Genomic DNA, 13829 nt, shown 5'->3' on the forward strand with positions numbered 1-13829 from the left:
ACATAGACCATTGACAAACAAAGCCGGGAAGGGAAACAATAGTTACTTTCGTTGCTGCAGGGCAATGGGATGTGAGGCTCCAGGCCTGCATCTCTGTCACTCAGTTGGACTTCTAGTTCACAGGACTCTGGAGATGGAGAGGCCACAGGTAAGATCCCACAGAGCCTCCCTCTTTCCCAGTTTCCACCTTCATCCCTCACCCCGATCTCATCTCTCGTTCCTACTTCTAGCCCCATCTGCACCTGTGGCCACCCCGCCCTGGAAGGTATTTGTGCTTCACGACTCCCTAGCCGACCTCTCTGACTCTTGTTTCTTAACTTTTCCAAGTCTTTCCCTCTGGGGTTTCTTTTTCCAACAACCCCCTCCAGGTCTCGACAGTGCATCAAGTGTTTTCTTTGCTTCTTCGTGCCTAAGTGGTTTTCTTCTTGTATCAGACACCAGCGCCTTCCTCTGCTCCCTCCCAGAGGAAGCATCATGCTCATATCAGTTCATATCTTACCCTCCGACTCAGAACCTGGGCCTTTTAGTACGGTTGCTTGGGGCTTTTGCAGTCCATCAATGTCGTCACTGGTGGTATCTTCTTTCACGTGTATTATTTCATTGAGGTCTTCTGAGAGTCCATTTTCAGGTAAACTCACAACTGAAACAGATTTTGTTTTGTAACTATTTTATTTGCCCATTACATCAGGATCCAATAGGAAGAGAGAGATCTCTCTAAGCCTTGAAGACTGAGAGACAGGGAGACAGAGAGGACTGAGAACCAGGGGAGGGACTGAAGGCGCCTAGCAGGTAATGACAGGGTGATTAGGTACTCAGAATCTGCAGCAGGGTTGGGCTGCAGGAGGGATGTGGAGCCATGGAGGGTGGTGCTGCTGCATCTGCTGCCAAACTGAGAACCAAGATAGGGATGGAGGCAGCCTGAGCTTTGCTGTCTCTATTCTCTAAGCGCTTTTGCAAATGCCTCTCTTGTCCGAAATTCTACAGGAAGTTGGCTGGAAAGGGAACTTGTCAAGAAAGAAAGCAGGGACCTGAGGCCAGAGGTAAGGGTCAGGGACAAGCATGGTCTGGGTAGGGAAAGAGTCCCAGAGCAAACAAATTCAGGACTAATGTCCTCTCTTCCCTTACAGAAAACCTCCCTTGCCCATGGTGGATTCTGTCTGTCCTGCCCACTCTACTCCACCAACCTCAAGGGTATGGGAATGAATAATACAATATGCAGTACAGTTTCATGGTTTTCATTTAAATCTCCACAAAGTTAAATTAGAGAAAATAATTGAAAAGTTAATTATAGAAGCCTTTACACGCAATGTGGACCTGTGTGCACACTTTATGTCACAATCCATAGTGGTTAGACCCCATGCTTTTTACAGCCACGGGCGTGAGTACAGTCCTAGCCCACTTTGTGCCCATCACAGCCAGTGTCTCTGCTGGCTCAGACTAGTGGACACATACATTGGTGTCTAATTGTTCACCCTGTGGTCCGTCTGGGTGGTGGGTTGATAATTCTGTGTCTTCATCCATCCCTGTCACTGGCATCGTTAGGATGCCATTACCAGGGAGGGCTGCTCCAGACCACACAGACGCACCAAGAATTCACCTGTTTCTCTTGCATCCCTCCTCCCCCTGCATCTGGTCCCTCGACTCATCCCTAACCACAATCCCACCCTCTCAGTGCTTCTTATTACCACACTGTGCACTTGCAGAGGAACAATAAACAATACAGACTCAAATATTGCTATAGCCTCAGATGTTAAAAATTTTGAATGAAGATTTTAAGATATATAGCAATTATTTCAGAGGTAACCCTGGAAAGACTTTTTTACTGAGTGTGTGTGTGTGTGTGTGTGTGGTGGCAAGTTTGGTGGCTGGAGAGATGTCACAGTGGTCAAGGGCACTTGATGCTCATGTGAAGGACCTGGCTATGGTTATCAGAACCCACATGATGGCTTACAACTGTTTGTAACTCCAGTTTCAGGGAATCTGACATCTACTTCTGGCTGCCTCTGAGGGCACCAGGGACACACACACACACACACACACACACACACACACACACATATGAGAGAGAGAGAGAGAGAGAAAGAGAAACCCACAGAGATAAAACAAAAATAAGTAAATATTTGATAGCATTTTAAAATAAATTATTAATTTTAAGAAATCTCTTCTTAAATGACATATCCCACTTGAAATTCACACAGTAGCCCTTCAAAGTGCCAGAGAGGTCTCATGGAATAAAAAAAATAAGTACTATTGCATACATACCATTGTGAATCTGGGGGATGGGGAATTGATGATTCTCAGTTTGATTTCCCTGGCTGAGGGTGGTATTTCTTCCATTGTTACTTCTCCAGCCTGGGGAATAATGGATTTCATAGTGAGTATCCGTGTTAGACATACAGAGAGAAAAAATCCCATTTATGCGGTGTGAGAAGCATAGATTCTGGAAGCAGGTACAACTGACACTGATGGCTGAATTAGTAACAACAACAAGAAACAAGTAACATACAACAGAGATGAAGTACCAAACACTAGTATTGATGCTCTTCATGACATCACTGAACGTCCATCTGGAGCCTGGACCACTGCTACATCCCTTTTATAGCAGATGACACAGGGCCCAGATAGGATAGATAACCTGTCTGGGATCACAGAGGCAGAATTTGAACTCAGACATTCCTAATCTGCCAGGAACTAAATGCATAATTGAATCTTAACACTTAGTTGGGTAAAAGATTAGATACCATGAAATGAACTTTTTACCTTTTGAAAGGTAATAATACATTATCATTTTAAAGTCATTCAGAAGAAAATCACAAGAATACATGTACTAATATATTAGAAAAGGATATACTATTTTTACTCATATTCATTATTATAGTGATAGTTGTTTATAATTGTAATTTAATTATAATTTCTGTTTATAAACATGATATTATAATATTATAATCAATGCCTTGAATTTAGAATATTCTAAATAAGCAATAGTTTAAATATCTATTGTATTAAGGAAGGACAATTGTTTAATTAAAATATCAAAGGGAGCCAGGCCATGGTACTGCAGACCTTTAATCCCAGCAAATAGGAGGTAGAGGCTGGTGGAATTCTGAGTTCAAAGCCAGCCTTGTCTACAGAACAAATTCCAGGACAGCCAAGGGCTACAGGGAGAAACCCTCTCTCAGAAAATCAAATCAAATCAAGTCAAATCAATCAATCAAACAATCTTTACATCAATACATCAAAGCTTTCCCCCTCAGTGGTCTATCTTCCCTGGAGAGGGCTCTCAAGCTGTTACCCTGGTAACAAGTGGAGGCATCATTTGGGAGGTCTAGTTGTGTCATGCTCATATGAGCTGAACGCAAAGGGGAAAATTCACTGCCTCCCTGATGTTCATGTTCATCATCTCTCTCTAACCCCCACTGGACAGAGGATCTGAGCATGTAGGCCATGTCTAGTCAGTCAAGCAAGCCACAGACAGACAAGTGTGAATTCAAGAACATGGGTGACATATTCAGGAGACAAAACTTTCCTAGTCAAACCTGAGGACCAAGACCCTGATATTTAAACCTGGAAATGCTACAGATGCAGAAAATGTCATGGACATCAGAAACACAAGGAAAGAACAAACAGCCCATGTAGGAAGAGGAACTCAAAATTGAGACAAATTTCTCCACTGGATTGGCCTGTAGACAAATCTGCAGGGACATTTTCTTGACTGATGATTGACATAACACCACTGGAAGGTGTTACCCCCTGTATGGGTGGTCCTCAGATATAAGAACGCAAGCCGAGCAAGCCATGGGAGCAAGCCAGTAAACAGCATTTCTCCATGATCTCTACTTAAATCCCTGCCTCAAGTTCCTATCCTGATGTCCTTTCATGGTGGACTATAAACTGTAAGCTAAGCTAAACTAAACCTTTTCCTCTCCACATTGCTTTAGGTCATAGGGTTTCATCACAGCAACAGAAAGCAAACGAGTTCACATGGGAGGAGACAGCAATGTTAACAGATTCAACAAGAACAGACCATCAGATGAGGAGGGACCTGAGGGTGACCAGGTCAGGCTTTCTTGAGAACAGCTGTTACCAGGTCCTAAGGAACAAAAATCAGATGTTTGTTTCAGGAGTTGAAGCAGGTTACTCTTTTTGTGATAAAAAGGCTGAAGGAGCCCTTGAAGAATCAATCCAGAGCCCATCTGGAGCTGAGAACTTGCCATAATTCTTGAGGTCAGACTGGCCATGAGAACAGGTTGTAAGGGTCAGCTCTGACTGAGAAAGCACTGCCTGGGTGACTTTAGCACCTGATGGTGATCTGTCTTCATATCCATGTTTATAGCATGCCTGCAAGTGCCTCCAGAGCTTCCCAGCCCAGTGACCTTACCTGAGTTTCTAGCAGTCTCTGGACCACATCTCTTCACAAAATGGCCTCCCCGTATATATCTGATGGCTTGTCCCTGCTGGTCTTCCCATAAGGACTCAGTAACAGCCTGTCTCCATTCCCTCCCATTCCTGCTATTCCTTCCTGTGTTTTCTCTATTTCCCCTACTTCTGTTTCATGTTTTCCATGAGATTAGCAGTACACAGTCAAGAACACAGACTCTGCCTCCTGAGTGCCTGGATTCTTGCTTTTCATATGACCCTGTGAACACTCCACACACAGTCTCTCTCAAAACTAGCTTCCTCACCTATAAACTGGGCTACTGAATGATACCAATACTTTATACCAGCTGAGGTAGAGGGCAATCCATGTTTGATGCTAACCAAAGCAAGAAACTAACAACGTGGATCCTTCTGCCATTGTCCGTTATTCTTTTTGCTTTCATTCATCTCCTTCCCTCTTCCTTTCTCTGTCTCAAAGAATCTGTGTGCCCTTCCCACACCTCTACCATTTTCTTGCTGTGTGTCTTCCTCTATCTATCTTTCTTCTGCAATATTGCTGCTCTCAAGCAACATTTCTCATATCGAATCCATCTCTTCTAACATCAAGTGTGAGACTGTGACATACTAAGAAATGGTTGTTTTGGTCTTCATCCCCTGTTTCTGGCCAGATTTCCTCAAATCCTGGATGAATTCCCAAGTGATTAAGGTGAAAAGAGAGTCAGTCTACCCTTGAGCATAGCCGGTCTTCCTCATTACCACTACAGTGTATACTACAGAGGTGAAGTTTGGAAAGACATTAGGAATGGAGGGCTGGCTGCCAGGGGAATAAACCATGATTACAGCATTGGAGCGCTGACCTCCAAGGTGAGAAGAGCTAGAAGTTGACTTGATCACATGACTACTGATTTTATTCATCATGCCTGTCTGATAGAACTTTTATTAAAGATCCTAAGAGACACTGTTCAGAGAGATTTTGGGTTGGCAAACCCCAGAGTGCAGGAAGGGTGGTATGCCCCAGGAAGACAATAGAGTGTTGTGTTTTCTCCCCATTATTCCTTGGGGTGTCCCTCTCCCATCCATGTGGTTATTGTTTGTGTGCATATGTATGTGGAGAACAGAGGATGGCCTTCGGTGTCATTCCTCAGGTGGCATCGACCTCTTTTTGTAGAGATGGAGTCTCTCACTGGACTAAAGCTCATCAATTTCCTGGGCAGTGATCTCAAGGGAGCTGCATGTCTCTGCCTCCCTGGTACTAGGATCACAGCTCCTTCCCCTGTGTCTTGAGCTGTTTTTTTTTTTTTTACACGAGTTTAGGGGATCAAACTCAAGCCACTGTGCTTATATGCACTTTGAAAACGAAGTCATCTCTGCAACTCCCCTCACCATAGCTGACTATTTTTGAGCTATGAGTTTTCTAATAAATTGTAAGCTAACATTTCCCTGAGGTTCATGAGCTATGATAACAGTTCTGTAGCCTGAGGGGCCACTGTAACCTCTGATGTATGTTCACTTGAGCAGAAGCACAGGTCACACCCCAGAATTTGTAACCAGCCTCTGAAGTAGGGAGGCACTGAATGCTTTATCTGAATTTAATTAAATGCTGGTGTCTTGAGAGTTGGTTGCTGTGGGAAAAACCCCAGTCACCATGCATCTGGTGTCAGAGACCAGTGCATATAAGGGCAGCACAAATCAGGAACATCTCTCTTACAGAGCATTTCCTCTTTGATGCCACCGTGGACCACACTGCTTCACCTTTCACAGTTCCATATTGGTCATCTCCTTCAGAGGCTTCTCTAAGTCACAATTATTTCTGAGTAATCATATTCTAATCTGGCTGCTGACACTGGGCTCAGGTCCATCGTCATGGGTATCAGGCTGCCCATCTGCTGCCAGTATCCTCCATCCTACTAGAGACTTGTCAGTTTGGATCTCAAGTGCATCCTCCTTCCATGACTCATGTTCTAGAGGTTTCCCCCTCAGAATGGCACTAGTGGGTGTTGATTTTACCTTTAATAGGCAGAGCTGAGCTGAAGGAACTTAGATCACTGGAGGTGTATCCTTGAAGGACACAGGCACATCCACTCCTTCCTTGCTTCAAGGTCACCATGAAGGAAACAGCCTTGTTCCCCCCCAATCCCTTCCTTTGGTGTCATGCCCCACCATAACAAATGAGGTCAAACCATCTGGGCTGAAGTTCCTAACATCATGAACTGAAATTAATTGACTTCTCAGGTATCTGTTTTGTTTTTGAGAGAGTTTTACTACGTATAATTGGCTGTTCTCAAACTCACAATCCTTCTGCCTCAGAATTTGAGTGCCCAGCTTCTCCTGGGTAATTTGTCCCAGTGCAGGAAAGCTAACACCAGGCTCATAGCCACTCCCCTCACTGCTTTCTGTGTTTCCCCAAGTCACATTCTGCTAAGGATCACCTTTACTTGCTGGCCTCTGTGGCAATAAAAACCTCTCTCCAGGTATAGTTACCTTGTTCAACACTGAGCTGTGAGTTCGTGTCCCTTCTTTCAATTTCTTCGGACCGCAATTCGTTCTGTGGTAAGACTGTAGTGGGAGGGAGAGGGAAGAAGAGGAGGAAGCCATTAGAGATCTTTAGCAGGGACAAGGGGCAACATTTCTGCATTACACATTTAGGAATTTCCAGTCTTCCCATCACTCCAACTTCAGTGCGTCCAACATGACAAAGTTCACCCATCACCTCCTGGGACAGAGAAGACTCCACAAGGGAGACTTTATGCTTCCCAAACAGAAAGGAGACACTCAAGGTCAGGAATAAAAAAGTAGAAGACACATTTATGTTGTGTTCCTATTCCAGTATTCACAGGGCAGGGAAGGTAGACATCAAAACAGAAAAAAAAAAAAAAACAGAAACTGAACATGGTTTCCAGGCTGTAACAATTGTAAGAAGAAAGAGGGGTTTTCCTGGATGGAAGGTTGAGGATCTGGCACATACCAAAGGAAAGCTTTAAAGATGATGGGCAGGCTTTAAAGATGGACAAGATGAGGATGAAGAACTCACTCACACATTGTTGATATCTTTGAGCCTGTGGTGCTAAGCTAAGATGGATCCTGCAACCCACAGCTGAGCTGTCACTCAAGGTGGGGGGTAGTGAACCTGATAGACTCCTGTGTATAATATTATAAGGGATCCACTGAAGAGACACAGCAGTGCTACCCTACTGGGACTGAGTTCTTCCTGTCCTCTTCTCCATAGCCTGATGCTGGTAGGGATCTCATTGTCTTCTCAGTCTAAATAACCAGCCTAGCAGACCTCGGGAGCGTGTCAACTCTAGCCATTAGATTTAAGTTTTGTGATGATACATAACATGTTAGTTTTTAAACTGCTATAGCTCAGATTGTGCTACACTGTATATGACACATGGTAGATGTTTAATATATGGTTATTGAGGGGAAATAAGGACTGTGATCTCCAAGGGTGATACTAAGCCCAATTACCATTTTTAAATCTTTGAAAAATGCGTTCCAAATCAGGGTATGCCTCCATATTTTGCTTACAGAACAAAGACCCTAGAACCTCCAGGTCATGTTTCTTTTCCATTTCTTCCAAGACTCTGTAGACCACTTTTCGTACAGGGATCAGGTTTGCACGGGATTCTTGAAAATCCTTAAAAGATATTTAATGGAGAAAATATAAATGCAGACTTCCAGGTCACAGAAGAACCCTAGGAAACAATTATAGTTAGTGAACCTCAATCTGTAACAGACATATCTTCTAGTGAAAAGTTTTATATTTGCATGCCTACTTCATGAAACAAGTACACATTTTCATTTTGAAAATATTCACTAGTGACTTTGAGCTCCCAAGCTCATTTCCATGACATGTAAGAAGGGTCACTTTCTGTAACAAAGGAACACTAGGGCTAAGGGTTAACAATGGGGCTGGTGAGATGGTTCAGTGGGTTATAGGTACTTGTCACCAATCCTGATGGTCTGAGTTCAGTCACTGGGATTCAGATGGTGAAAGAGGAGAACCAACTAGTCATAGGCTGGCCTCTGACTTCTACATGGGCAGAGCAGCAGGCTCATACACATGTGCACACACAATAGAAACATACACATACTTACAGGTAAATAAGTAATAAATGCATTTTTTAGAATGGAGAGACTAAAGATATGGTTCATTTTGAGAGCACTTGCTGCTCTTGCAGAGAACCCTAGTTCAGTTCCCAGTGTCCACAAATACCTCACAAACACCTGTAGCTCAACAACAAGGGATTTAGTGCTCTTTTGTGGCACACAAATGGTATGCACACATATACACAAGCAAAATACTTGTACACATATAAATAAAAATAAGATAGATGCATTCTTTTTTTTTTTTTTTTTTTTTTTTTTTCGAGACAGGGTTTCTCTGCAGCTTTTAGAGCCTGTCCTGGAGCTAGCTCTTGTAGACCAGGCTGGCCTCGAACTCACAGAGATCCGCCTGCCTCTGCCTCCCGAGTGCTGGGATTAAAGGCGTGCGCCACCACCGCCCGGCAGATGCATTCTTAAAAAACAACAAAAACTGGTTAGCTAACATGGCAGGTGGCCAATGCTGTTTTGTTAGTCTGACACCACCTTTCCTCCTGTAGGAAACTAGGCTTCCATTCCCTCTGACCGTGAACTCTACTGGAGGGCCAAATTTAAAGGAGCTGGAGAGATGATTCAGTGGTTGAGTGTATTTGCTGCTCTGCAGAGGTCTTGGGTTCGATTCCCAGCACGCTCATGGTGTTCACAGCCACCTGTAACTCCAGTGTCTGGGGATCTGGAGCTCTCTTCTGCCCTCCAAAGGCACCAGGAATACTGGTGGTGCATAGGCACACATGTAGAGAAAACAGTTGTAAACATAAAATAAAAATGAATATGTTCAAAAAATTGCTCCAAAAGAGACTCTGTAGGTATTACGTTCTCAGAGGTAGGGTTTAACAATAGATGTCTATTAAAATAAAATGTGCTCACTGAAATATCCCTTAAGTCAGTTCATTAAAATAATTCAACAGTAAATTAAAATCACTTTGAGTTTTCATTTATTTTGTTCCGTTTAGTTTTAATTGCATAATTTACATGGTGTAAAATGCATAAGATATCGCGCATCCATGGAGAACCCCTGTTCTGCTCTGGCTTGTCTTCAACAATACTCACCCTGATTCCAGAAGGGATCATGGAACACCTTCCCCTCAGATAGAAGCAGGACCATCTCCTGAGGCCTCTGCTTCTCCTCCCCTTGATACATGAAGAGAACACTTGCAGAAATATTTACATGATACATGTCACTCCGCGGAAAGACAGATTTTAATCCTGAGTTCAGAATTCTGATGCACAATTCATGAATTTATTATTGTAACTAATATCTTACAAAATGCTATAGCCGGGCGGTGGTGGCGCACGCCTTTAATCCCAGCACTCGGGAGGCAGAGGCGGGCGGATCTCTGTGAGTTCGAGGCCAGCCTGGTCTACAAGAGCTAGTTCCAGGACAGGCTCTAAAAAAGCTGCAGAGAAACCCTGTCTCGAAAAACCAAAAAAAAAAAAAAATGCTATGAAAATTTTGTCAATAATTCTTTGTCAAAAATTGGGTGCAGGGCTGAAGAGCTGGCTCGTGGTTAAGAGCATGTGCTGCTCTTGCAGAGGACCCGGGGTGATTCCCAGCACCCACATCAGGTGTCACACAACTGCCTGTATCTCCTGTTCGGGAATCTGGAGCTCTTCTCCGGAGTCTATGGGCACCAGCACCTATGTGAACACACACACACACCCACACCCACCCACCCACCCCCCCACACACACACACCCACACCCACACACACACCACACACACACACCCACACACACACCCACACACACAGACACACACAGACCCCCACACAACACACACCCACACACACACACCACACACACACACCCACACACACACCCACACCCACACACCCACACACACACCCACACCCACACACACCCACACACCCCCCCACCCACACACCCCACCCACACCCACACCTACACACACCCACACCCCCACACACACACCACCCACACACACGCCCACACACACCACCCCCCACACACCCACACCCACACACACCACACACCACACACACACACACACACACACACACACACACACACACACACACACACAGGTGAAAACTTTGTTTAAAAATTAACTCCATCTTTTTTACTTTTTATTTTTTTTTTAAAGTCCAATCTTAAATTAAACCGCCAGTCATCCAGTTTGGTTCAAGATATCAAAGTGTAACTTAATTTGGTTTTTTTTGGGGGGTGGGGGTCAGGATGTAAGAAACTTCACTTACGTCATACTGTTTATTGCTGATGACATTGTAGTCACGGAGGACCTCTAGAAAAGGAAATAAATCTTTTATTGCACTTGAAATGTCCAATTTAAGTATTCTGAAGAGCAGGAATATAGATTCTGTGTCCTTGTGTCCTGTAGACATCCTGGAGGGAAATACCATGGGGAAATGGTTATCAGGACTTTTGGACTACATGCTTGTGGAAATGAAAGGAAGACTATAAAGACCTAACAGACATTAGGTAGGTGGTCTTGAGTTAACCCCAGTAAATAAAATGAGTTAACTCCAGTAAGTTTCCACATTCTGGGTTCAAGTGAGAGAGAACTTGCCTTGTTATATAAGATGGAGAGAGATGGACAAAGACTCCCAGCGTCAACGTCTGACTTCCACGCACATGCGCACATTCATACATGTGCATCTGCACACATAAGCCCTCACACATGTGAGTGTTTTTACATACATGCATGTATACTGCACATTCACACACACACAAATGTGAAACATAATGTGAATTATGACTCAAAAATTCCACTGTTACGTGTCCTCATACATGTGAAAAGGAATATTCTCACCAGCTTATACACAAATATTTCTAGTAGCATTATTGAAAGCAAAAGTTCAGAACAGTTGAAATGTACTTTAGTTGGGGGGTGGAAAAATCAACCTGAGCAAGCCATGCAATGAAATACTATTCCTCAATAAAAGGAAAAAAATGTTAATACAATCTGTGAGTGAATGGATCGCAAAAGTATTTTTTCTTAATAAAGGAAGCCAAACACAGAAGGCCATATAATGGGTAATTCCATATCTATAAAATGCCCAGAAATTCTCTATAGAGAAAGATGTACGTGTGGTTGCATGGATTAAGGGGACCAAGAATGGAATCTCCACAGCTGTGAAGGGTTCTTCAGGGGATGGGTAAGGCCTAAGTTCCAAACTTGGACTGTGCTGCTGGTTGCATGGCTCTGTAAAGAGTCGTTGGAATGGACATTAAAATAGTAAATCATATTGCAAGTAAATTATACTCAATAAACTGCCAAAAATGTGAAAGTGGATATCCAAAAAAATGAGCAGATCATTAAAGGTGACAGGTTGTATTTTCTTCCCTCTGGAGCATGGGAAAAGAACAAACAGACATTGTATCCTAGCTGGTTTGGGTTTTAAAATTTTGTTTGCTTGTTTTGTTTTTTGTCAACTTGACACAAACTAGTTATCTGAAAACAGGAACCTCAGTTGAAGAAGAGAATGCCTCCTTCTGGACTGCCTGTAGGCAAGTGTGTGGGGCAGGTTCTTGATTGGTGATGGATGTGGGAGGGCCCAGTTCACTGTGGGCATTGTCAACCCTGGACAGCTGGTCCTCCAGTATATAAGAAAGCAAACTGATCCAACCAGTAAGCAGTGTTACTCCACAGTTTCTGCTCAGATTCCTGCCCTGACTTCCTTTATTGATGGACTGTGATGTGAATGTGTAGCCAAAAGAACCATTTCCTCCCCAAGTTGTTTTTGGTCACGGTGATTTATCGCTGCAGTAGAGACCCTAACTAACACTGGATGATTGAACAGGAATTTCAGGAGGTGACAAACAACACTTAGTTTAAAAAAGATATCTTGCTGATGTCAGGATGTCCATGAATTTAACACTCAGCACAGAACAACCAAGCAGGAACTATCTCCCCTCCCCCAGGAACTGGAGGAGGAGGCTAAACCTTACTCATGGGCTGCAAAACTCACATCAGAAGGACAAGAGAAGCAGTCTCACTTTGACTGCATTGCCCCTTGCGCAGGCCGGAACTGGCCTTACCAAGGTGGTGACCCTGGATCTAAAGTTTCTTTATAGTGGGGAAACAGAACCAAAATGAGAGCACACAGCTCCCCAGAACTCTCAGGTGCCTGCAGGAGGCTCCCTCTGTTTTCCTCAATGAAGAACACTGATGACTCAGCAGATCACTGAGAAACAAAGAATGGGGCAGGGATGACATGGTGGGGGTGGAGCTGTGTCTCCACTATCAGTGACCTCCTATGGGAGATCCCAGCCAGCTGCTGTGATCTGCAAAGCCAGGCTGTGCCTCCATCTGTCCTGGGACCACACTGACCAGGTCTTCCTAGCCAGCGTTCCAGTCTGGACACAGAGACAGCTCACTCCCCAGGACAATATGTTGGCTCTGCCTCACAGCAAAGCATAACCTTGGCTTTACCCGTCCAAGCAGTCCAATAGCATGGCACACCATCGGGCTCAGAGCCTAACCTATGGCCTCACCTAGGCCAACAGTCAACTGGCCGTCTGCGTAACTCCAGAGCATAGCTTCTAACCCGGACAGACCAAGAATCCTATACAGTGATTATGTCCAGGCTCAGAAGAAGCCAACCCGTGTCACAGACACAATGGGTAACCAAACTGACACTTTGCTAACTTCAGAGGAAAGTTCTGGTGCTTGTGACTGAAAAGCCTCTTAGCCTTGTTTATAAAAGTCATGAGCAGGAAACCAATGCAGAAATCCTTCCACAGATGTCAGGCATTTCCTCTCATCCCAACAGGATGTTGCAAATCAAGAATGCTTCAACATTTGCAAAAGGGTAAATGGGACGCATCGCATTACTACAAGGCAAACATAAACCATGTCCTGCCAGCAGATGCCGAAAAGGTATTGGGCAAACTCAACATGCGTTCATGATAGAAATAAACCTCTCAAAATTCAGACTAGCAGAACTGTACCTCAGTATAATAAGTATCATATATGGGGAAGCCATAATGTTATTTTCAAAAGCAAAATGCTTAGAGCATTTACCCGGTGGTCAGGGACAAGGAAAGGGACAAGGAAAGGAGGATCACTCTCAGCAGTCTCTCTTTATACTGTACTGAAAAGAAGAAGAGAAGGAAGAAAGGGAAGGAGGGAGGGAGGGAGGTAGAGTAAGTAAAACTGAAAGTAACATTACTTTATATGTACAAAATCCTAAAGATTATACACACATATTAGTCCTAATTAATAGATTCAGTAAAGTTATAGGGTACAAAAATCAACATTCACAATGACACACCTGGAAAAGAAATTAAAAGAATTTTTCTTTAAAAAGAATAGAATGGGTGCTAGAGAGAATGAGAGAGAGAGAGAGAGAGAGAGAGAGAGAGAGAGA

General features: G+C 43.8%; 1 protein-coding gene across 1 annotated transcript in view; it reads right to left on the reverse strand.

Moving 5' to 3' along the window:
• Positions 1-13829, reverse strand: part of LOC119821947 (nuclear autoantigen Sp-100-like) — a 74477-nt gene that overhangs the window by 48113 nt on the left and 12535 nt on the right. Inside the window, exons 3-9 of the mRNA XM_038341034.1 lie at positions 10698-10842; positions 7846-8014; positions 6859-6933; positions 4025-4090; positions 2263-2352; positions 500-640; positions 47-127 (exon numbers count right to left, since the gene is read on the reverse strand). Of these exons, the coding sequence (XP_038196962.1) occupies positions 47-127; positions 500-640; positions 2263-2352; positions 4025-4090; positions 6859-6933; positions 7846-8014; positions 10698-10842 (767 nt within the window). The remainder of the gene's footprint in view (positions 1-46; positions 128-499; positions 641-2262; positions 2353-4024; positions 4091-6858; positions 6934-7845; positions 8015-10697; positions 10843-13829) is intronic.

Source organism: Arvicola amphibius, chromosome 8, assembly GCF_903992535.2.
Source record: "Arvicola amphibius chromosome 8, mArvAmp1.2, whole genome shotgun sequence".
Classification (NCBI taxonomy): Eukaryota; Metazoa; Chordata; class Mammalia; order Rodentia; family Cricetidae; genus Arvicola; species Arvicola amphibius.